This window comes from Cryptomeria japonica, chromosome 5 (assembly GCF_030272615.1).
Source record: "Cryptomeria japonica chromosome 5, Sugi_1.0, whole genome shotgun sequence".
Taxonomy (NCBI): Eukaryota; Viridiplantae; Streptophyta; class Pinopsida; order Cupressales; family Cupressaceae; genus Cryptomeria; species Cryptomeria japonica.
Window position 1 is genome coordinate 85522379 of NC_081409.1, and position 27277 is coordinate 85549655.

The following is a 27277-nucleotide window of genomic DNA, read 5'->3' on the forward strand; positions in this document are numbered from 1 at the left end:
TTCCATCATCAATATTTCATTGAAAGCATCAAATATAGGCATTTCGTAGCTTGAACCCATTGTCATCCTATGGGTTTGGAAACTAGAAACAAATGCTGCATATTCTTGTGGAAGCTTCCCTATCAAGTTGAATATCAATTGCGTATCCTTCTTATCAATGCCACAATCTTTGAGTTGTGCCCTCAACTCATTTGCCTTAGTGACATAATCTTGTATAGTATCAAAGTTTTTGGGATCTAACATGGTGAGATCACTATCAATTTGATATCCCCTAATCTCATCAACTTGACCATACAAGTCTTGAAACTTTTGCCAAGCATCTTTGATTAGAGTACATTTCTCAATATGAAAAATGAGATCCTTTGATGCATACTTTCTTAAGGTACCAATTGCTATGATATTTTTAGTGAGCCAATCCAAGTGACCAACTGGATCAACCTTAGGATTAGCGGGAGCAACAATAGTTCCATCAATGTAATGAGTGAGTCCTTTTTCCATTAGTTTACTCCATGCATCAATTTTCCAAGTAGCATAATTATGAGGAGTTAAAAGAGGAAACTTAGAAGAACCCATAGCAGCAAAAAGGAAGGAACACAAGAGCACAAAAGCACAAGAGACACCCCCCCAAATTCACTCAATCAAAGTACCCCCCCCAAAGTGATGATTTTGGCACTTTATACTTAGTGCGATTACAATGAGCCACTTGCAAACTAGGGCAAAGTGGACTTATGATGCAAATTTTACAACTTCTCAAATGAGATACAAGAGACTTCAATCAATAGTGCAATGAATCTAACTGAGATTCAAGCAAATATACAAGTACCAAGAGAGCCAAAAATGGCCAAAATTTGAAAGTACAATTTCTACTTACAATGGCATCAATCTGATAGCATCATGTGAAAGTAGACAAAAAAATATGCACTTTAAAAAAAAATGGCACCTGAAAAGGAGGTTGGATGACCCCAAACGAAGCCTCTGAAGTTGCAAAAACTGGGATTACTCAGGTACAGTCACCAAAAACTACATTTTCTGAAAAATTCGTGCATCAAAATCAAAAAATTTCTTCACCACTGCAGAGAGCACGAAATTCTAGCCCATTTCAAAAAAAAATTGCACCCAAAAAGGAGCAAAAATGAGCAAGTTATGGCCATTTGAAGTTGAACTGCAAAATCAAAAATGCAAATGAGAGGGGGGTCCAAAAAATTTCAAACCCTGTTGATGTGGCACTGACGTCAGCAAGTTACTGGGTTAAATTTGACGGCGGTATGACCATCGCAAAAACTTTGCCTCTCTGCTGATTGGGCATCCGTACTGTACGGACAAATGACTTGGCAGGTGACTGTGCAAGTGACCATGCAGTCCATACCGTATGGATTTGCTGACTGGGTAGGCTGATTCGGCAAATGACTGTGTATGGAAATCTACGTGGCACTGTATGCAAATACGACTATGTGAGCTGCGTGGTGGCCGTACGGATCTGGCGTGGATGGTTTGTACCCACGGGCTAGTGGCCGCCTGGCACGTGGTGGGCACGGGTCCTCTGGTCTAGTGTCGTCGACAGGAGAAGGTTGCCGGAGGCGGGCCGAAAGTGGTGGCTTAGTGGCATTTTGTAGTGAGCACCGGTGAAAGTGAGCGGACGCTGGAGAGACAGAGGACGGGGGCCAATGTTGGGAGGAGTCGGCGTGGCGGCGGTGGTAGTGCGTGGTGCTGGCGGGAGGCGGTGTTGACGTGCTGCTGACGAGGAGTAGGCTGCGGTCGTCGGCGAAGAGGTAGCGATGGCATCGAGACTCAGCACGAAGGACGGACTTGCAAGGTACGGGCGCGGGCGGCGATGCAGGAAACAATGCAGTGGCAAGTACAACACGACCTGCAACCTGCAACACACAGGTACGGGGGGGTCTACGGACCCCCAAAATTTGCTTTTTGATTTTTATTTTTATTTTTATTTTTATTTTTTCAAAATTTTTTTCGATTTTTTTTTTATTTTTGATTTTTGAAAAATATTTCAGAAAAATAAATTTTTTATTTGAAAAATATATAAAAAATTCGAAATTTGTACAAATATAGCAAAATTGGAGAAAAAAATTTTCTCACCAAAATAGGCCGACTTTATAACCAAAATTCATGGAAACAGCCTTCTGGACACAATGGCGGGGTCGGATATGGTCTAGGATGCCTCCAAAAGATGCTGCTCCTCAGATCTGCCTCTTGACGTCACAATAATGCCTCTTCAAGATGAATCAATGAAGCCCCAATGGCTCTGATACCATGTGAGATTTTGCCAAGATCAAGAGCTCAATGAAATGTACAAAATAGAGACACAATATAGGACAAGAATAAACTGTATTCTCATCAATAGAAAATGATCAACAATACGATTCAATAGTTACATACAATGTAGATGAGCTTGCTTATATAGGCAAGGCTAGGGATATGTGAGCACACAAACATGACATGTGGCTCAATAAGAAACAAGGGTAGGTAGGAAATAGGTTTGGGTAGGTAGGAGAAATAATATAATAGTCCACATGAGGTGGATCACCCACTGAATGTGGAGTGTAACAACAAGAGTGGAGTGTAACAACAAGATCAACACCATAAAAGGTGGAATTTCTCCTACACACACTATCCCAATGTGGCACAAACACCCAACTGTCTCATATCCAAACTACTATGAAATGCATTATCCTAAGTAAACTTAAGTAAAGTGTAATAATATCCATGATGAATAATTATTTACACCAACACTTAATCTCCTACCCATTTCTTAATTTAAAAGATGATATCTTTATTAAATATCTCTTCTATTAAATATCTTTATTAACTTGATTTCTCCTTCAATTCTTGATGAATGCTTGATTGCCTGTTCACTTGGAATTAAATTGATTTAATAATTAAGAGATGACTTAAATTGTAGGTAAACCCCTTCAAATGACAAGGTAGGCTTCCTTTTATACCTAATATATGTCTTGAAAGCATTTTATCCTGATGGCACTCTATTAAAGTACTTTTTCTTCTATCTAGTATTGGTGGAGCAGAGGTTGCATTGCATCGACCTATTATACATATTTCGGCAGATACAACACAAGTTAAATATATCCCAAGTTGATGCAAAGCAACCTTTGCTCCAGAGATCACCAAAAAATAGAGAAAGAACTTTAATTTAATTCCATCAACATAAAAGGATTCCAAGACAAATAAAATTTGAGTTTGATTGTCATCATTTACTTTGCCAAATTATTCACACGTAACTCCTAAATCAATTTCCTACTCACAAGAATTTTATTAAGTCTCAAATATAGAGAAACAGAAGGCTTCAAATAGAAAACTTGTACATGCAACTAAATCCATTGACTAATCAAAAGACCAAAATTAAGAAATGGTTTGATCATCTGAGAGATGTTGTGGACTTGCAACTCACTAGCTACTTAGTTTTTGCGAGTAAGAATTTTTTTTGTTTTGGTTATGGTTGTGGTGTTTGTAGGGAGATTACAAATTTATATCTATTTTCACTATTTAATGGTTTATGGGTTTGTAATGGTAATTTAATGTTCTTTCATATTTTTGTATATATTCTTTATAATAGCCTATTATATTGATTTGTTCTATTATGGATAATGGTGCGGGTCAGACGGCTTTGTCGTCGGTGCATGAAAGCATTGAATGAGTTCTACTTTTAAAAATTACATGAAATATTTTTAATTTATTTGATTCAGTGTTATTTGCAAAAAATGATTATCAATGATGTTTCCTTTCTCCAAGAATTGTCTAAGATCTTTCCATCAGATAATATGTAACATCGAATGACTAAATCTTTTCATTACAAGTATTTTTTTTATTTAATTATTATTTGAGCGTGAATTAAAATTTATATCTGTACGGAAGCAGAACATACAAGTTGAAGAGTCATGTGCAAGCAAATTTCGTAAAAGAAAGCAAGCAGGCATTATCTTGAATGACATGGAAACAAGCTCATCAACTGCCTAGAAGAGAGAAATTGGAGAAAAGCAGAGGAAAGTATTAAAGGGTGATAAATAGATAGAGAGTATGCAATACAAACAAACAATGTCTAGAGTGTGTGATGTGACATCTCTAATTTATGTTCGAAGGGACTAACTGGTTTTGGAGTTCCTATGAAACCTATTGGGCCACGCTTGGAGGAAATCAATGTGTTCATGCAAGGAGCACCTTTTTTCTATTATGATAATGATTCTTTTTCACCGAAGGATATTTGGAAGTCAATATCCAAAAATTTCTATAGTGTGGAACCAGAGTTGGCAGACTCGAAGTAATTTTCAGCTTTCAGAAGACCAAGAGGTTATGTACACAATCTCCCAATAGAAGGGCAATTTAAAGCATTACCTCTCCCCCCCATGACTATTCAAGAAGCACTTCCTCAAACAAAGGACTATTGGGCTCCATGGGATCAAAGAAATAAATTGAATCATAGACTCTAGAGGATGTGGTGGTGTCCTTCGTGAAGAACTCTGCACTATAATTGAAAATTCACGAGGGAAACTACAAGATAGTGAAGAGAAATACAATCTTGAAAAGTGGGAAGAATGGATCTTGGTTTGGGTGGGGCCAAGTCAGGTGGCTCCTCTAGAGGTTGACGAGATAAAAATCATATTAGGATCTGAAAAAGATCACACTCGTGGAACTTCGTGTGCGAGTGATCGATTGCGGTGTTTGGGTAATTTATTCCAAATAGATACAGTTGTATTCCAAATGGGTAATGTCTTGATTAAAGACTTTTATCCTGATGGCATGAAACTGTATCTATTTGGAATGCATTACCTAAACACCGCAATTGATCACTTGCACATGAAGTTCCACGAGTGTGATCTTTTTCAAATCCTAATATGATTTCTATCTTGTCAACCTCTAGAGGAGCCACTTGAATTTTCCCCACCCAAACCAAGATCCATTCTTCCCACTTTTCAAGATTGTATTTCTCTTCACTATCTTGCAGTTTCCCTCATGAATTTTCAATTATAGTGCAGAGTTCTTCACAAAGGACACCACCACATCGTCTAGAGTCTATGCTTCAATTTTTTTCTTTGATCCCATGGAGGCCAATAGTCCTTTGTTTGAGGAAGTCCTTCCTGAATAGTCATGGGGGGGGAGAGGTAATTCTTGAAATCTCCCTTCTATTGGGAGATTGTGTACATAACCTCTTGGTCTTCTAAAAGCTAAAAATTACTTTGAGTCCGCCAACTCTAGTTCCACACTGTAGAAATTTTTGGATATTGACTTCCAAATATCCTTTGGTGCAAAAGCATCATTCTCATAATAGAAAAATGGTGCTCCTTGCATGAACACATTGATTTCCTCCAAAGTGTGGCCCAATAGGTTTCGCAGGAACTCCAAAACAAGTTAGTCCCTCTGGACATAAACTAAAGATGTCACATCAAACATTCCAGACATTGTTTGTTTGTATTGCATACTTTCTATCTATTTATCACCCTTTAACACTTTCCTCTACTTTTCTCCAATTGCTCTCTTCTAGGTAGCTAATAAGCATGTTCCCATGTCATTCAAGATAATGCCTGCTTGCTTTCTTTTATGAAATTTGTTTGCACATGACTCTTTATCTTGTATGTTCTGCTTCCGTACATATATAAATTTTAATTCACGCTCAGATAATAATTAAACAAAATAAACATTTGTAAAGAAAAGATTTAGTCATTCGATGTTACATATTATCTGACAGAAAGATCCTAGACAATTCTTGGAGAAAGGAAACATCATTGATAATCATTTTTTGCAAATAACACTGAATCAAATAAATAATAAATGTTTAATGCAATTTTTAAAACTAGAACTCGTTCAATGATTTCATTTATTGACGGCAAAGCCGTTTGACCCACATCATCTCTCACCGTCGAAATTCCAATGACAACTAATGAAACATCCGACAAGGATGTTGTATATCCAACGCCACTTCCATGTCAGACGGTCGTCGAGGAGCAATCATAACATCCGTCAGAAATCCGATGGAAATCCATCGATATTTGTGCTGAGGGGTGCAAATATAGCCATCGTAGGAGGAGCTCATAACATCGTCGGACTACCGACACAAATGGCATCATCGGGAAGCCCGACGATGAGTTTTTGATGGTAAAGTTGGTCAGAAATTAGGCCTAAATGTACTAGTGAGGACTACCCTTTCTTACTCGCAGTCTATAAAGTCATCATCCTGTCTTCTACACCAGTCCTCCCCTACACTTACTCTTTTACGGTCACTAAAACCTAGTTGGACTTCTTCCAAGCTCGCTTATGCTCAATATGCAGAAATGGTGTTTGTCATTTCCTGGTTTCCTCCTAATATAGATCATCATCAAATAGAATAACATGCATAATAATGATCATCATCATATAGAATCAATGTCTGCATATAGATCATAATAAAAAAATAAAAGTCCAAGTATACAATGAGTTCAGATAAAAAATACAAGTGCCTCATAAATACAAATCAAGTCAAGAATCATGACTGCCTCTCAAGCCTCTAGGTCTAACACCTGCATCACCTGCAACATCTGCACCAACATCATCATCTAATGGAATCATTCTTCACTTTAATATCTTCATCATTCATTCAACTATCATTTATCAAGTCTTATACATGATGTATCTTTCCTGAAACCAGACGTTTTGATCATGTATCATATCTTATACAAGATGTATCTTTCCTGAAACCCGATGTTTTGATCATCTATCATGTCTTATACAGGATGTATCTTTCTTGAAACCAGACATTTTGATCATCTTTTGTCTTATATGGGATGTGTCCTTCATGAAACCAGACTTGATCTCAATCCAATCAATCTTATCAATCTAATTTATCTGATCAATCTGCAATCTATTCACTCATCTATCTTTCATATAACATTCTTCTTCTATCGAGAGATCATCCATACCTTTAATGCACAAATGATCTCTCGAGGGGCAATCATCATCAAATCAATATCCAAAAATTAGTATCTGGGGCACACAATCAGGATTTTAATCTTCATCAGGCACACTATCGAGACTTGATTTAATCTTTGAAACAATGTTGTCTTGACATCATTTCAAAGAGGGGCAAAATGTATACACATAAAAATGGCTATGAGAAATTAAATAAATATTTTATATTTATTTAATAATTATTCTTCTATTAAATAGTTAATTTGAAAAGATTAATTTGTTTAATTCATTTTTGTGTCTTTCTATTAATTAATATTCTATTAATTAATTCAGCTATCATATTCTTCTAATTAATTAAATATCTAATATTTAATTATCTTCTCCAAACAATTAAATATCTAATATTTAATAGTTATTATCCTATCCTAGTCTCAAATATTAAATAATTCTTAAATTATTTAATCCCTCTTTTCCAACTCATCCTTCCATCTCCACTTCATCTTCCCTTTGCCAACTCATCCAACATGTGGCTAAGGAAATTAATATTTCTTAAATATTAATTCATCATTTATCTCCAACTTCCAAACTTAATGAAAATTGTGTACATACACATATTTCATAACCATTTACTATATTCTCTCCAACACCCCCTACCTCTTAGGAAGGACTTGAGTCCACTTGTCCTATCATGCCTCAATTTCCTCCAACCATCCCTAGATTCTATCAGTCAGCAACCCACTCAAGGTGAGATGAGTGACACTTGTCTTCTCCTTCCCCTTTTCTCTCAACCTTCACTTTTGCTCACAACCATCCAAATCTGCAGATCTGATTAGGACCGTTGATCTAAGCCACATCATCTAATCCTCTCAAGGTCTATAAAAGTAAGAGCTCCAGTTGAGAGAGAGTTATTCTTCAAAATAATTTTTGCATCCATGAGTTTTAATCTTGAAACAAATAGTAATAGCATAATCATGTAGTATTTGCATATCATAGTATCAGTTAACTACAAGTTATCAGTCTATTCTTCATATGCCATCTTGGAAACCATCAGTGCATTGTCTGAGAGCACACCATTTGCAACTAGGAACAATGGAGCTAGGACACAATGAGACATAAACCATGAAGGTAATATTAATTTTTTTATTTCATATATATTTCATGTAGTTTCATTGATTGAATTTAGATTTCCTGTAGCATTTCTATTTGTATTTTGTGAAACTAACTTATTGTAGGTAACATTTTGAGGATGAAATTCAAGTCGACACACATAAATATATATTAGAATAAAAATATTAAAGAATTTAATTAAAATAGCTCATATTGGTTTATATGTATTTTTATGCCCTCATTGTATAAATGAAAAAAATTAAAAAACAAATAGCACCATCTATAAATAAGAAATATGACAACATATGTAGTCATAATTGATCACCATATATGCAATGCAAAATTTCATATACATATTGTCATGAAAATGCCACACACACTCACTCTCTCACACACACACACAAATAGAGAGACAGAGACAGAGAGAGAGAGATCTATATGTATATTTATTATCACAAATAGGGTATGTGTAGGATCATGGTGTGCCAAAACAGGCCCTTAAGTGGCAATGGAATTTTTAAAAATTGGAGTTATGCAACTTGACATGAAAATTTGAATAAGTTGTGAACATTATTTTTAAAATATGTAAGAAGAGAATCTATAGAAAATTGAATGTAGTTTCTAAGCGACTAGATGTTTTTAAAAAACAAAAATACTATTTGATGAAAATTTCAAATTTGAATGCACTGGTACTAAAATTTCAGGAAAAAGATAAGAAGTAGACGTATGTCTGACCACCCTAATCACAATCAAATCATAATAATTTTTTTTAATAATATTTATAATATAAGTATTAGACTCATGTACAGATGCAACACATATTTTTTTATAAATTTTTATAAAGTAAATAATTATTTATGATTTTTTTACTACAACTTTTTAGAAATTCAGAAACTCCTACATCTAACCACCTTAACTTGGTCAAAACCTTATGAATTTTTTTATTTTTTTTCCCTATAGTAGATGAAGCATAGGATGTGATGCATATTTCGTATTCAAAAAATGTTATACCATTTGAAAGTTGAGTGTTTTTCAATTAGTCTATCAATCGGGACTTTTGTCAGAATTCAATTAAAAAATAAATAATAATTATTTATTAAAGTCAAAATAAGACAAGCCTTTTATTGTTGGAAATATGAGAACATACTTAAAAAAATCTTTTCGTTTTATCAGTTTTAGCAATAAAAAAAGTTGTCAGCCACCAGTGTAAAGTCTAGAAAATCAAGGAATACTGAAAAAACATGTGTTTTTAGTTGAATTTCCAGGCTTGTCACTTCTAAGCTAAAACCCAAAGCATTCCCTAGCCAAAATTTCAAATTTCAAATTTGTACAACAAAATCCAGATATCCGGTACAATCGGATATCAAATTTTGATAAGTAAATTCACTAACTAAATTTGCACATAATTAAACTATTAGGGGAGGTGGAAGAGAGAGAGAGAGAGAGAGAGAGAGAGAGAGAGAGAGAGAGAGATGGGGAGGTGGAAGGGGGGAGAGATAGAGAGATATTATGTGAGAGAGAGAGGATATAGAGAGATAGAGAGATTAGGGGAGAGGGAGAGAGAGAGATATTAGCAGGGAGAGAGAGTCAGGATATAGAGAGATGGGGAGGGGGAATGGAGAGAGAGATAGAGAGATTAGGGGAGATGGAGAGTGAGATTATGGGTCCTATGGTGTCCAAAGGTGTCATATTGTGTCCTACGACCCCTTAGGGCACCATAAAACCCCTTAAGGCACCAAATTCTATTGTTATGGGCCATATTGTATCCTAAGGGGTCATATTGTGTCATATGACCCCTTTAGGACACCATATGACCCCTTAGGACACAATATGGCCCTTTATGACTCTATACGATATCATTATGGGTCATATGAACCCTTATGACACCATATGGTGTCATTAGGGGTTATATGGTGTCCTAAGGGGTCATGGGACACCATATGACCCCTTATGACACCATATTGGGTCGTTATGGGTCCTATGGTGTCCTAAGGGGTCATATTGTGTCCTACGACCCCTTAGGACACCATATGACCCCTTAAGACACCAAATTATGTCCCTATGGGTCATATTGTGTTCTAAATGGTCGTATTGTTCCATATGACCCCTTTAAGACACCATATCACCCTTTAGGACTCGATATGAACCTTTACGACTCTATACAATGTTGTTATGGGTGATATGATCCTTTATGACACCATATTGTGTTGTTAGGGGTCATATGGTGTCCTTAGGGGTCATGGGACACCATATGACCCCTAAGGAAAACATATGACCCCTTATGACACCATATGGTGTCGTTAGGGGTCATATGGTGTCTTAAGGGGTCATGGGATACCATATGACTGCTAAGGACAACATTCGACCCCTTATGACACCATATTGGGTCGTTATGGGTCCTATGGTGTCCTAAGGGGTCATATTGTGTCCTACGACCCCTTAGGACACCATATGAGCCCTTAAGACACCAAATTGTGTCATTATGGGTCATATTATGTCTTAAGGGGTCATGGGACACCATATGACCCCTAAGGACAACATACGATCTCTTATGACACCATATTGGGTCATTGTGAGTCCTATGATGTCCTAAAGGGTCATATTATGTTCTATGACCCCTTTGGACACCATATGACCAGTTAAGACACCAAATTGTGTCGTTATGGGTCATATTGTGTCCTAAGGGGTCATATTGTGTCATAAGATTCGTTTAAGACATCATATGACCCCTTAGGATAGAATATGACCCTTTATGATTATACGGTGTCGTTATGGGTCATATGACTCCTTATGACACCATATGGCATTGTTATGGATCATATGGTGTCCTAAGGGGTCATGGGACACCATATGACCCTTAAGCTTAACATAGGACCCCTTACGACACCATATTGGGTTGTTTTGGGTCCTAAGGTGTCCTAAGGGGTCATATTATGTCCTACGATACTTTAGGACACCATATGACCCCTTAACATACCAAATTATGTCATTATGGGTCATATTATGTCCTAAGGGATCATGGGACACCATATGAACCCTAAGTACAACATATGACCCCATATGACACCATATTCGATCGATATGGGTCCTATGGTGTCCTAAGGCGTCATATTGTGTCCTACAACCCATTAGGGCACCATATGACCCCTTAAGACACCAAATTATATTTTTATGGGTCATATTGTGTCCAAAGGGGTCATATTGTGTCATATGACCTGTTTAAGACATCATATGACTCCTTAGGACACCATATGACCCCTAACAATACCATTTGGTGTCATAAGAAGTCATATGACCCCTTATGATAGCATATGGTATCGTTAGGGTCATATGGTGTCCTAAGGGTTCATGGGACACCATATGACCCCTAAGGACAACATATGACCCCTTATGACACCATATTGGGTCGTTATGGTCCTATGGTGTCCTAAGGGGTCATATTGTGTCCTATGACCCCTTAGGACACCATATGACCTCTTAAGACACCCAATTGTGTTGTTATGGGTCATATTGCATCCTAAGGGGTCATGGAACACTATATGACCCCTAAGGGAAACATATGACCCCTTACGACACCATATTGGGTCGTTATGGGTCCAATGGTGTCCTATGGAGTCATATTATGTCCTATGACCCCTTAGGACATCATATGACCCCTTAAGATACCAAATTGTGTGGTTATGGGTCATATTGTCTCCTAGGGGGTCATATTGTGTCATATCATCCCTTTAAAACACCATATGTCCCCTTAGGACACAATATGACCCTTTACGACTCTATACAATGTAGTTATGGGTCATATGACCCCTTATGACACCATATGGTGTCGTTAGGGGTCATAAGGTGTTATAAGGGGTCATGGGACACCATATGACACCTAAGGACAACATACGTCCCCTTATGACACCATATTGGGTCGTTATGAGTCCTATGGTGTCCTAAGGGGTCATATTGTGTCCTACGACCCCTTAGGACACCATATGACCCCTTAAGACATGAAATTGTGTTGTTATGGGTCATATTGTGTCATATGACCCCTTAGGACACAATATGACCCTTTACAACTCTATACGGTGTTGTTATGGGTCATATGACCTCTTATGATGCCATATGGTATCATTAGGGGTCATATGGTGTCCTAAGGGGTCATGGGAAACCAGTTGACCCCTAAGGACAACATATGACCCCTTATGACACCATATTGGGTCATTATGGGTCATACTCTATCCTAAGGTGTCATAGTGTCATATGACCCCTTAGGACACAATATAACCCCTAAGGACAACATAAGACCCCTTATGACACCATATTAGGTCGTTATGGGTCCTATGGTGTCCTAAGGGGTCATATGGATTGTTATGGGTTGCTATGGGTCTTATGATGTCCTCAGGGGTCATATGGTACCCTAAGGGGTCGTAGGACACAAGATGATGCCTTAGGACACCATAGGACCCATAACGACCCAATATGGTGTCATAAGGGATCATAAGTTGTCCTTAGGAGTCATATGTTGTCTTTAGGGGTCATATTATGTCCTAAGGGGTCATATGACACAATATGACCCCTTAGAACACCACATGACCCCTCCCCTGATCTCTCTCTCTCTCTCTCTCTCTCTCTCTCTCTCTCTCTCTCTCTCCCCCCTCCCTCCTCTCTCCCCCTACCCCCTCCCCCCCTCTCCCCTACCCCCTCCCCCCTCTCTATCTCTCTCTAAAATATGAGTAATGAAATTGGATATCGGATTTTATCAGATATCTGATTTCTATCACTGCCATTAATGTGGCAACAATAAAAAAAGGTGGCAATGGGATAAAATTTTGGGACCACAAATTTATACATTAAAACCAAATATCCAATATCCAATTTTTGTAAATAAAAAAGAGCCTTGTGGGCCATTTTGTGGATTCCAATGGCCCACATTCTTCACATTCTATTTTCTATCGACTATCATGGGTTTTCAAATAGGTTGAGACAAATTTGTGCTTTTTAGAGATTCTTAAAGTCAAATCTTACATTGTCAATCATTTAGTAGTAGCATTGTGGAGGTAAATGGGGAGTAGTTATCATCAAAAGTCTAAATGCAAAATAAAACTTTCTAATGAGAAAATTGAAGTGTATAGAGAAAGAGATAGAGAAGGTCATAGGAGGAGAAGACAATGTATGTTAAATATTGCTAATGTTACTTCAAGTGAAGAGGAAAATTAATTTCAAAATGTTGAACAAGTTATTGAAAATGAAAATGCAGATTTTGAAAGTGAAAATTTTGAATATGTTGAAAATGATAATGAGAATGCTCAACATGACGTGAGAATGGAAAGTGAAAATTTGGGAGTTGACAATGAAGGTATCCATAATTTTAGTGTAAAAATGAAAATCTTTGACATTGGAGGTGATAATGTAGAAAATTTTGACATAGGAGGTGAAAATGTGGAAAACTTTGACATTGAAGGTGGAATTTCTAAACCAAGTGAACAATATGTAACACCTAATTACTTTATAAATGAAGACCCTGTCATTGATGAAAGACAAATTCCAAATCCAAGACCTTCAAGAACCCCAAAATGGTTACTTGAAATTGATGAGAACATTATTGTGAATCTTGAAGGTAAGAGGTCAACAAGAACCGTTCGGTTGTGGGCTACACAAATTTTTGACCAAAATTTTAGCAATAAGACATTGATCTAGAAATGCCAGCTCTTTGTTCAATTTCTAAAGATGATAAAGATGAGACCATTTCTAAACAAATTGAAGATTCGTATGAACAAGAAGATGGAGAGAAATTCTATTATTGCCAAAAATCTATTTGATGCTCTCAATTCTATTGGAAAGAATACCAAAGAAAGAGATACGAGAGCTGCTTGAAGAGTGATTAAAACCTCCTTAGTAAGCCATCAATTGAAGGAGGCTCGTCAAATGAGACAAACTTGTGTTGATTTGAACATAAACCATAAAACTTTGGATAGGGAACTTGCATGAAGACAAATACTTGACGATCCACTTCAACATGATACATGAGATTTTGGTGGGAGGCTTCCACATGTTGATAGAAAGTTGATTGACAATGTGAAGGAGGAGATTCAACAATTTTGGCACTCTAATTCTAGAGTATCACCCAATGTAAAGAACATTTTGAAATTAAGAATCGGCAACCGAGACCGCACACCTCATCCCAAACATTTCTTGGAATCAAGCCAAACAATGTTGTACAATTTTTTTTGTCAAGTACATCCAACTTTTCAAATATCACAAAGGGCCTTTTAATCTTTTAAGCCATTTTATTGTGTTCCTCTTAAGATTCGTAATTTTTGTTGTTGCAAGTACCATATGGAGTTTTCAATGTACCATGAACTTTTATGCCATATTCGTTCTATGATGCATACTAATGAAATGTTGTAGGAGTGTGGTGCAATGCTATTTACAAAATAATCAAGAGACTTGTAAGATCTTTTTTTATGCCCTAGAGATGATGGATTCTATTTCTATAAAAATGATTGTTTGAATGAGAAGTGCTCACAATGTGGCGAGTTGTCAAATTTTGTTTCATGTTTTCATGAGGGCAGCGAACACGAGTTTGGAAAGAATTATGTTGAGAAAAAAAGATATGAGATAGTGAAATATACTTTGAAGAGTGGAGGTGAAGGTTCTAGATGCGAATTAGTCTCAAGAGAAGTGAGTGTTGTTGATTTTATTTTGGATTTTAAGGAAAATATTTTCTACAAGTATGCAAGGCACACCCATAGGTCTTAGTGGTTGGATCAACAGTTCAGGATGTGTAAGAACTCTTTCCTAATTGGCACTATTGTATTGGTGGTTGATTTTGTAGAGAACTATACATTGAAACCATAGAATGAGGTACAGTCACAGTACTACAATTCAATCCAGATTGCTATTTTTGTTCATATTACATATAGACATGCTCCTAATAGTATAGAAGATGACATGAAGATAATGAGGGAGTATCATTTTAATATGAGTGATGATATATCACACTCCTCTAAGTATGTGCAACATTTTTTCAAGAATTTTTTTGAGTTCTTGTGTGATAAATTTTTTTGTAATTGATCAACACATCATATGGTCAGATAACTATACAGGTCAATTCAAGAATGCTGTATGTTTTATTGGTTGAGTAGGATGCATGTAGAGAGGCTTATACCTCATATTTCATGTTTTTTTGAGGTAGGGCATGGGAAGGGGGAGCATGATGGAGTAGGTGCATGTTTGAAGAGAGCTCTATTTAAAGAGTAATTGAGAATTTCAGGTGCAAATTTCTCTGATGCACGTTTTATTATTGATTGGTGTAGTTCAGCATTGTCACATGGAGGTACTCTTAATTCAATAGTGACCAAATTCTTTTGGTTGGTTCAGGAGAGCACAGTGGGATACAGATTGGATTGTCAAACAATTAAATATTCTTCAAAGATGCATTCATTTCTCAGCTTAGATGCAAGTACATGGACCATTTGGACACGAGCGTTGGCTTGTTTTTGTCAGAGTTTTGTTCGGTGTGATTGGGATCAGTGTGTCAAGTGAGTGGGTTGATACATGGGTTCCCCAATATTTAACTCCTTTATCTCAAATAATATCCTTGTCAAACAATAACATGGAAAGTTCACTTGAGTATGATCATCTATCAGATCTTGTACAACGAGGACATGTTTTTGCAGTTGTTGCACCACAAGGGAAAGAAGAGAGATCTGAATATTGGTTGGAACGATGTGTATAGGGAAAAAACAAGCTAACACAACCAGTGACAAATGATGATGATGATGGGTTCACATATCCTACAGGTTCAGCTGTTGTTGTGGGAACTTGGTTGAGAACATACATGATTAGAAAGAATGGCATACCTGCATTTGAAGACTATGAGAGACACAAAACCATTCTAATATATTCACACCTTATTATAGCTATAACTGTTAAGTTGTTGAAGCATCAAGCAAAACCAAAGACCAAAGAGCTATGGACAGTGACTACTATTGATCATGAAGCAATACTAGATACTCTTAAGCAAACTAGAGATGACCCTTTAGGCATACTTGAGTAGTAGGTCTTTAATGGTGCCTTATTTTTTTAATCATGCATTTCATTTCAAACAATGATCATTAAACCTTAATGTTCAAGTTTGTTACGTGTATATTAAGGATGTGTTCAAAATGCAGGTCTATTGATGAACGATTTTTTTTGGCAACACGGTTTTTGCATGCACATAGCAGGTACACTCGATATAATTGGAAGGGACATATTTTTGCAACATGACTTATTATCATGCATTTGATGAGATTTACAATTTTTGTTATTAGACAACACTATTTGATATTTTTTGATGATATAATTATCGCAAAACCTTTATGCTCATGCAGGACTTTTTTGGTGATATACAATAGTATCGCATTATGATTTTTGCATCAACATAGTGGGTTCTCTTGATATAATTCGAAGGGATGTATTTTTATGGTATATAATCACACCTTTTCATTTATTATCATTCATTTTAGTTGAAGTGATTATCATAAAGCCTTTATGCTCATCCATGCATTTTATGTGTAGACTAACAATTCTTAAAAATACAAGTTCATACTAGATCATTCATCGTTGACTAGTTTACTCTTGGTGATGGTACATATTCCTTTGTGCATTAATGAGATTAAATTTTGTGCATAAAAACTAAGTCAAGTGAATGTATTTCTATTTAGAAATGACAATATCTACCATCAGCTTCAACCATGTAGAGAAATGCAGTGAGAAGGGCTTTAATCAACATGTGTCTTTCTTCAAAGTTATGCTTGTATACTTTGCAGAGAAATAGATAAGTTTTGTAATTATATAAGCTTGTACGTATTAAAAATGTTTCAAATGATTTATTTATAATTTAACAAAATAATTTGTATTAAGTATTATAATTTGTTTCTTGTAGCACATTCATTCCACATAAAAAGGTTGCTTATTTTGGTCTTGATTTATATGTAGGCATTGTTGTACGTAAGCTTTTCTCTTAGGACATGAGGATTTCTAATGCAGATGAAGTGGGATGTTGTATTTGTATATGGATGTGAATTTTGGTAACTTTGTTATGATGATATACAATTTCCATGAGCAAATTGGTTTAGTTATATTGATGATATACAATGTATCTGTACATGAGTACATTGGTGTAGTTGTATTGATAATGAAAAAAAATCATGTTTGCATATTCCTTTAGGGATGTCACATGCAAGTGTAATGGTAATTATGTGTATACAATACATGGAAATATTGATGATCATTATGTGTCTACAATGTAATTCTTGTTTATCTATATTTTTTCATTGAATGAGACTGATGATTTTTTTGCCAATTGAAAAAATGTTGCCCTAATAAAACCATAGGGAAACATGAAAAACTGAGACAAGATTTTGTAGGGACCACTCTCATCGCCCCGTAGGTTCAAATGGATTTTTTTTAGGTCCCATGAATTCTGAGTTAGGGCCCATCAAAGTTTGACAATTTTTAGCACTTAGGGTTCTCAAGGGATGACGTCGGTAGGGTATGACCCCGAGCATTCGATCGAGTGGGGGGTAAAATAGGAGCATGCATAGGGTAATAATGCCTAACTAAACATGTCAGAGCTGACGTTTTGTTATCATGATGAGCAGAACGAAAAATTGGCCATGCGACAACATTCGATTGAATGAGACTAATGATGTTTTTGCTAAGCAAAAAAATGTTGCCCTAATAAAACCGTAGGTAAAATTTAAAAACCAAGATAGGATTTTGTAGGGAACCCTCTCATGGCCCTATAGGTTAAAACAAATTGTTTATAGGTTCCATGAATTTCGAGTTAGGGCCCGTCAAATTTTGATAATTTTTAGCACTTAGGGTGCTCAAGGGACGATGCCTATAGGGTATGACCCCAAGTGTTCTATTGAGTGCGGGCGAAAAATAGGAGAATGCATAGGGTAATTATTCCTAACTGGACATGTCAGAGTGGACGTCTCATTATCATGATGAGAAGAATGAGAAATTGGCTACGGGACAACATTCGATTGAATGAGATTGATGATTTTTTTGCCAACCGAAAAAATGTTGCCCTAATAAAACCATAGGGAAAATTGAAAAAAAAAGATAATAGTTTGTAGGAACCCCTCTCATGGCCTCATAGGTTCAAATGGATCATTCAAGGTACCACGGATTTTGAGTTTTTGAGTTAGGGCCCGTCAGAGTTTGACAATTTTTAGCACTTAGGGTGCTCAAGGGAGGACATCGGTAGGGTATGACCCCGAGCATTCAATCAAGTGGGGGGGGGGGGGGAATAGGAGCATGTATAGGGTATTAATGCCTAACTAGACATGTCAGAGCCAATGGTTTGTAATCACAATGAGTAGATCGAGGAATTGGTCACATGACAACATTCGATTGAATGAGACTAATGATTTTTTCGCCAACTGAAAAAATGCTACCCTAATAAAACCGTAGGGAAAATTGAAAGACCAAAATAGGCTTTTGATATACCCATCTTGTGGCCCCATAGGTTCAAACGGATCATTCACAAGTGCCACGGATTCTGAGTTAGGGCCCGTCAAAGTTTGATAATTTTTAGCACTTAGGGTGCTCAAGGGACGACGTCGGTAGGGTATGACCTCAAGAGTTTGATCGAGTGGGGGGAAAATTGGGAGCATGAATAGGGTGATAATACCTAAATAGACATTTTGGAGCCAATGATTCATTATCACAATGATCAGAACAAGAAATTGGCCACGTGACAACATTTGATTGAATGAGACTCACAATTTTTTCACTAACCAAAAAAATGCTGCCCTAATAAAACAGCAGGGAAACTTGAAAAATCGAGATAGTCTTTTGTAGGGACCCCTCTCATGGCCCCATAGGTTCAAACAAATCTTTTGCAGGTTCCACGGATTCCAAGTTAGGGCCCGTTAAAGTTTGACAATTTTTAGCACTTAGGGTGCTCAAGGGATGACATCGGTAGGGTATGACCCCGAGCATTCGATCTAGTGGAGGGGAAAAATAGGAGCATGTATAGGGTAATAATGCCTAACTTGATATTTCAAAGTTGATGGTTCGTTATCACAATGAGCAGAACGAGAAATTGGCCACGTGACAACATTTGATTGAATGAGACTAACGATTTTTTGGCCAACCGAAAAAATGCTACCCTAATAAAACCATAGGGAAAATTGAAAAATAGAGATAGGACTTTTAGGGACCCCTCTCATGGCCCTGTAGGTTCAAATGGATCATTCGCAGGTGCCATGAATTCTGAGTTAGGGCTCGTCAAAGTTTGACATTGTTAAGCACTTAGGGTGCTCAAGGGACCACGTTAGTAGGGTATGACCCCGAGCGTTCGAACGAGTGGAGGGGAAAAATAGGAGCATGCATAGGGTAATAATGCCTAACTGGATATATCGAAGCTGACAGTTTATTAGCACGATGAGCAGAATGAGAAATTGGCCACGCGACAATATTCGATTCAATGAGACTGATGATTTTTTTGCCAACCGAAAAAATTCTTCCCTAATAAAACCATAGAGAAACTTGAAAAACTGAGATATTATTTTGTAAGGACCCCTCTCATGGCCCCATAGGTTCAAACAAATTGTTCATAGGTGCCACGGATTCTGACTTAGGGCTCATCAAAGTTTGACAATTTTTAGCACTTAGGGTGCTCAAGGGATGATGTTTGTAGGGTATGACCCTGAGCATTCGACCGAGTGAGGGGAGAAAAATATGAGTATGCATAGGGTAATAATGAATTATATTGTATTATTTAATAAATTAATTGTATTGTATTGTTCATTAAATGAATTCTCTATACATATACACAACAAGTATATGAAACTATCAATCTATGTCTAGAGGTGTATAATCATTATAAGTTATTTAAACTATTCATTCAATCATATTTTCATTCAATTACCTTTCCCTTGTCTACAACTGCACTACCAAATTCTAAATCACACAGCCCCGCACTCATGCTGCTTGTGCCCTACAAGAGTAAAATAAGATATACATGCAAGTTACTACATAATCTAATTAATACCAATATAAATGCTGAGCATGTATGTACAATAAAATACAAACGAATAGGTACAATAATATATGTATCATAAAGTTATCAAGGCCAAATGAAATGGCCATCAAGGTACCCTCCTGGATTTGTGTCAACTCCTCCTCAGTCATCAACTATTAAATAGACCATGTAAATAAAAATTAGTACTTAATATTATCTAGATTATAAACATTCATTTAAAATATAGAATGAACTATGAAAATAAAAATCTTACCACTACATCATCAATGTATGATGAAGGTTCCTCCTCGCCTCTAGCATGCAAGGACTCTCCAGGGTATCCTCCAGTCTATGTCATAACATATGGTGCATCGTGCATCTCATGCACCTCATAATCTGCACTGTGTGCAAGAGGATCAATAGGCTCTCCAACTAGACCCAAGCATATGTTCCCACACATGACACAACTATGGGCCATGCAAATGTTTGGAGCTGAGGAGGACGTGTCAATGCCAACAAATACACTGCTACCATCAAACGTAGGCTGAGCTATGACCCAACCTAAGAAACCAAAAGGCTACTCAAAGAGTGAATAGCCGATATTGTTCATGATGCCACCTCACAAATGGTATCTGGATGCTACACTGGAGGTGGGGGATCAATAGAAAAAGGGGGAACATATGTGCCTTCGACTACTCTGACTGGCCTAGGTCTATTTTGGGGCATAGCTAAATCCACACCCTGGAAAGGTTACATGTCAAAATACTTCACATGTTTTCCTAAACCAAACTCAGCATACATTTTTTTGATGAAGTAGAAGGGGACATCAAGATTGTTGTTGGGTGGTTTGTCGAAAACCATCCACCAACGATCCCAAAAAAATTTCACAATACCATCATTTGTGCACCATTTAATAGAAAGTTTTATTTTTTTGGGGTCTACAAGTTGACCAGTGCGGGGATTCACAAACAATGTGGTGATAGAAGCTTTGGATATCTTGAGATCCTTGATCTCCTTATAGGATGAGCCATCCACATATTGTTTCCTCATAGAATATCATCACAAAAGAGCAACATTGTGCTCCTCAGAGATGGTTTCTATACTCTTTGTATACACATAAAAATTGGCTATGAGCAATTAAATAAATATTTTATATTTATTTAATAATTATTCTTCTATTAAATAGTTAATTTGAAAAGATTAATTTATTTAATTCATTTTCATGTCTTTCTATTAATTAATATTTAATTAATTAATTAATTAATTTACCCTATTCTTCTAATTAATTAAATATCTAATATTTAATTATCTCCTCCAAACAATTAAATATCCAATATTTAATAGTTATTCTCCTATCCTATAGTCTCAAATATTAAATAATTCCTAAATTATATAATCTTTCTTGTCCAACTCACCCTCCATCTCTACTTCATCTTCCCTTTGCCAACTCATCAAACATGTGGCTAAGGAAATTAATATTTCTTAATATTAATTCATCATTTATCTTCAACCACCAATTTAATGAAAATTGTGTACATACACATATTTCATAACCATTTCCTATATTCTCTCCAACACCCCCTACATTTTAGGAAGGACTTGAGTCCACTTGTCCTCTCATGCCTAAATTTCCTCCAACCATCCCTAGATTCCCTCAGTCAGCAACCCAGTCAAGGTGAGATGAGTGACACTTGTCCTCTCCTTCCCCCTTTCTCTCAACCTTCACCTTTGCTCATAGCCATTCAAATCTACAGATTTGATCATGACCGTTGATCTGAGCCACATCATCTAATCCTCTCAAGGTCTATAAAATTAAGAGCTTTAGTTGAGAGAGGTAATCTTCAAGTTAGACTTCAAGAATCTTCAAGTTAGACTTCAAGAATCTTCAAGTTAGTCTTCAAAATTTATCATATGCATCCGTGAGTCTTTGAAGAAAATAGCAAATAGTAATAGCAAATATCATATAGCATTTTAGCATAATCATGTAGTACTTGCATATCATAGTGTCAGTTAACTACAAGTTATTAGTCCATTCTTCATATTCCATCTTGGAAGCCAACAGTACATTTTCTGAGAGCACACCATCTACAACCAGGAACAATGGAGTTAGGACACAATGAGACATAAGCCATGAAAGTAAAATAATGTTTTATTTTAGAATGTATTTCATGTAGTTTCGTTGGTGGAATTTGGATTTCCTGTATGCATTTCCATTTGTATTTTGTGAAACTAACTTATTACAGGTAACATTCTAAGGATGAAATTCAAGCTCACACACTCTTTATGATCGACGTGAGGGGATCAAACATTGGGTTCAAGCGAGAGATCCTACGATAGACATTTGCAATCCCCCTCAATTGGTTCAAAATTTGTGTAATTAAATCCTGAATTGAGGGGGGGTTTGGCAAAGGAGGGTTTTGTGTAGGAGGGTTTGGTTGTTGCGGTTGTGGTTGATCAATGTTTTCACTGTTATCCCCCATTTTTAACCTAATTGAATGTTTTCATGAAAAAACCATATTTTCAATGAAAAAACAAATAAACATTAAAAAATATAAAAATTTGAATGAAAATGATTGAAAACAATAAAAATCCAACCTTTTAATATATTTTTTAGCAAATTTGGGTCAAACAACTAGATATTGGAATCTTAAAAATTGTGCAGCCCGTGGGTTAAAAATAACTCACAGGCTATCACAGTCCATTTATATTGTCTCAAAAAATTGTATATCCGATTTTATACTTAAACTATTTTAAAATAACATTATTATATAATATAATAACATATTATATAATATATTATTATATGATATAATAATATAATAATATATTATATATTATATATTATATAATATAATATTATATATTATATAATATTTTTAAATTTAAAATTTCCTATAAAAATCGGATATCCGATTTGCTTAGGTGTTTACCATGCCAAGGTATACTGACACCTAGGCCAAACAAAAAGTCAACACATATTTTCACATTTTTAGGCGAGTGGAGAAGGCTTTTTTTTCACATCGCCACTTTTTGGCCCCCCATGATCCTGCACTGACCCAATACAGCGCGCGCGCGCGCGCGCGCGAGAGAGAGAGAGAGAGAGAGAGAGAGAGAGAGAGAGAGAGAGAGAGAGAGAGAGAGAGAGAGAGAGAGAGAGAGAGAGAGAGAGAGAGAGAGAGAGAGAGATCTATATTTATATTTATTGTCACAAATACAATGAATGTATAAGTCATATGGGAACACAAAGTTATATTTTGATAAAATAATTTTTTTGTACAACAAAGCCATTTGAGCATACAATGTTATACAATGTATGTAAAATAAATCCAAAAAATAAAATTTCATAACATTGATAATCCTTTGGATTGTCATGGAATAGTCAATGGCTCTTTATTTGTTGAAAATATGGACAAACAATCCATGGCTATTACATTTTTCTAATTAAACCTCTTCTCATAATTTTTTTAAATATCCACTTATTAATATAATCACAATATACACGTCAATGTAAAAAATATGAAGTATACATTGACATTAATGATAGTTTCTTACCACAAGTTGCTGAGATAGTTGGCTCCTATAACTTCGAGGAGATTGTTGCCTCTTTTCCAGGAGTGAATCATTCAAATTTTGAAAAAGGAAATCCTTTGAAGAGGCTCAAATAACTGCAAGACGAGACCATCTAAATGCACTCTCAACTCGATCGAATGAATCTGACATCAATTACACATGTTTTGACATCAATTAGAACTTTCAATTGCACGCAGAGAAGTCTCACATAAACATCATTCTTCTTGGTCACCGATGAAATATGTGCCATGTTGTGCAAGGTCATTTTGAAACTGTTCTGTTTATGTAATGTTTTACCCAGATTTTTTTGGAAACTTGCATAATGTCAAAGTGAATTTTGTTTTTTAACTTTTACTCAGTTTGTCAAACCATTAACTTTGATGGCTTCTAAAAACATTATGTCATTCTGCAAACAAATACAGTGGGAGATAGGCAGAGTTATTCTTATTTGGTGTTCTTTGGCCACCCCTCTTGTTGCAAAATGTGACCTTGAATGGTGTGGATCGTAGAATGTCACTTTTACATTTTGGATATACAATGAATGGTGTGGATCGTAGAATGTGGACTCCCTAGATTTCAGATCAAATGCATGCAAAACAAGAACGAGAATTGGAGTCTATTTCTTGGCACTTTTGTAAATTCAACAGAAATGAATCTTGAGATCCTCAAGATGAGTTATACTGGTTCTCTAATAATAAATTCTACTGATCTAAAATGAAAGTAGAGAGATAAAATAAATAGAGCATACACAAAAAATTCTTATGCTACAACACAGAAAAAAAATAGTAACTCTTTTATTTTTTCAATCATGAAATGCATTACACTTATCTCTTATTTATACAGAATTTCATCTTGCATGACTAGAAGATAAGACAAACTATTTTTCTGCATACATGAGGAATGTGATAGGAGATGAAAACAAAAGCTAACTGCTTGCATGGACAAATATCACCCAACTAACTATTTACATAACGGTGGAGAGGAAATCAAAAAAATATAACGAACTAATAGCTTATTCATGTGTGGAGGTTAGTTAGGGAGAACTGACTGTTATTCTTATTTCTTGCAGTGACTGCATGCAATTAAAGAAAAAGAAAATTCACGAGGAGGACTTATAGTTTTAGTTTAGTTTCAACGACCGCATGCAATAAATTAACATATTCTATCATTCCTCTTTAATTTCTTCCACTGACAATTTTAACTTCAATCATTCCTAAATTTTCTTGTAGATATTCAAAGTTTTCTCTAGGTAGTGCTTTAGTAAAAATATCAGCTAACTGATCTTCAGATCTACAACATTCAAGATAGATTTCTCCATTATTGACTAGTTCTCTGATAAAATGAAATCTCGTATCAATTTGCTTGCTCTTTTGGTGAAGAACATGATATTTTGATAACGCAATTGCTGATTTGTTGTCACAAAACACTGGTGTAGGCTCCTCTTGTGCTTGCAATAGATCCTTCAATATTCTCCTCATCTAGATTGCTTGACATGTTGATGTGGTTGCTACATATTCAGCTTCAGCTGATGAAAAGGTCACTATAGGCTACTTCTTTGATGCCCATGATATTGCACCTGTACCAGAATGAAAGATATATCTAGAAGCGCTCTTCCTATCATCAATATCACTTGCAAAATCACTATCAGTATAACCAATCAAATCAAACTCATTAGTAGTGGAATAGAAAATTCCATATCCCTTGGTTCTTGCAACATATCTCAATATCCTCTTTTGAACATGCCAATGCGAGTCTTTTGGTGACTCCATAAACCTAGAGATTAAACTAACACCATACATGATGTCTGAGCTTGTAGTTGTGAGATACATGAGACTTCCAACAAGCCTCTTAAACAAATTTAGATCAACATTTGACCCCTTGTCCTCTCTGCTTAATTTTGTTCCTGTTGCAAGTGGAGTTGGTGTTGGTTTAGAGTTCAATGTATTAAACTTTTTGAATACATCCTTGGCATACTTAGATTGACAAATAAAAATTCCTTTATCAGATTGAACTACTTCAATGTCTAAGAAATATCTCATCAAACCTAAATCTGTCATTTCAAATTGTTTCATCATTGCTGATTTAAAAGTGTCTACAGACAAATTTCCAGTGAATATCAAATCATCTACATATAAGCACACAATCAAAATCTGACCTTCTTTGTTAATATTTGTGTATAGAGTGGACTCATTACTGCTTCCATCGAAACCATTGTTTGTCATGTATGAATAAATCCTGCTATACCACATGCTCTAGGTGCTTGTTTGAGACCATAGAGCACCTTCTTCAATCTATAGAACTTGTCTTCATGTCCATGCACTTCATAACCTAGTGCTTGTTTCACATACACTTCTTCTAGAAAACCATTCAAAAATACAGATTTAACATCCATTTGAAAAAAAATCCAATTATTCTGAGCAGCTATTGCTAAAACCATTCTAATTGTATCAAGGCTAGCAACTGGTGCAAATATTTCAATATAATCAATTCCATGTTGTTGTGCATAACCTTTTGCTACTAATATAGCCTTACGTTTATCAATTTCACCTTCTGCATTAAATTTGGTTTTATAAACCCATTCGACACCAATACAATCTTTACCTTCAGGTAGATCCACAAGCTCCCAAGTCTGATTTCTTTCAATGAAATTAATTTCTTCATCCATGGCCTTGATACAATGTTCCTCCTTAATTGCTTCTTCAAAAGACATAGGATCATAAGAGAATAATGAAAAATTTGAACTAAAATTCAAGAATTATTCACCTTGTTCATATATCTCTTTCAAGCTTCTCATTTTCTTACCTTTTGATTTAACAAATGTAGGAGTTGTCTCATTACCTTCTTTTGGAGTGGGATGCTCTGCATGTCTTGATGATTGACCTTGCACAAGATTTCTTGGTGGAGTGCTTAGTTCTACTTGATTTGACTAATCAACTGGTTCCTCTTTTTCTTCTTCATTATTTGGTATTGGTGCTCCAATTGTGACTGATATATCAATATTTTCATCCCATTATTCTTCATCCTTAAATATAACATACCTACTAGTAATCATCTTCTTTGAAATTGGGTTATATAATCTATAAGGTTTTGACTACTCACTATAACCAATAAAAATACATTTTCACTCTTATAATCCAATTTTCTCCTTATTTGAGCTAGAACTAAAACATATGCAACACATCCAAAGATTCTAAGATGAGATACAAAATGTTTCTTACCACTCCATGCTTCTTGTGGGATTATGTCTTTAACACTCTTCATAGGACTTCTGTTTAGAATGTACACTGCACATGCTACTGCTTCAGCTCAAAAATCATTAAATTTTAAGCTTTTAGCATACTCCTTGCCATCTCCATTATGGTTCCATTTTTCCTCTTTGCTACACCATTCTATTGTGGTGTGTACCTTGTTGTGAATTGTTTCTTGATCCCATGATCTCTGCAAAAATCCAAAAATTAATTAGAACTATATTCACCATCTCTATCAGATCTAAGTGCCTTGATGAAGAGTCCACTTTGTTTTTCCATCATATATTTGAACTCCTTAAATTTATAGAAAGCATCAGACTTCTCCTTTAAAAATTATATCCAAGTTTTCTTTCTGAAATCATCAATAAATGTTAGAAAATATAGACTTCCTTCTAAAGATGGGGTTTGCATTGGGCCACATACATTAGTGTGG

The 27277-nt window shown here is 35.8% G+C and overlaps 1 protein-coding gene across 1 annotated transcript; it reads right to left on the bottom strand.

Moving 5' to 3' along the window:
• Nucleotides 1–1421: 1421 nt before the first annotated feature.
• On the bottom strand, nt 1422–26306 carry LOC131875725 (uncharacterized). The gene is made up of 3 exons (XM_059220359.1): nt 25878–26306; nt 19934–20002; nt 1422–1874 (listed from the first exon to the last, which is right to left on the bottom strand). The coding sequence occupies exons 1-3, from the start codon at nt 26304–26306 to the stop codon at nt 1422–1424; spliced, it is 951 nt and encodes a 316-aa protein (XP_059076342.1).
• Nucleotides 26307–27277: the final 971 nt, after the last annotated feature.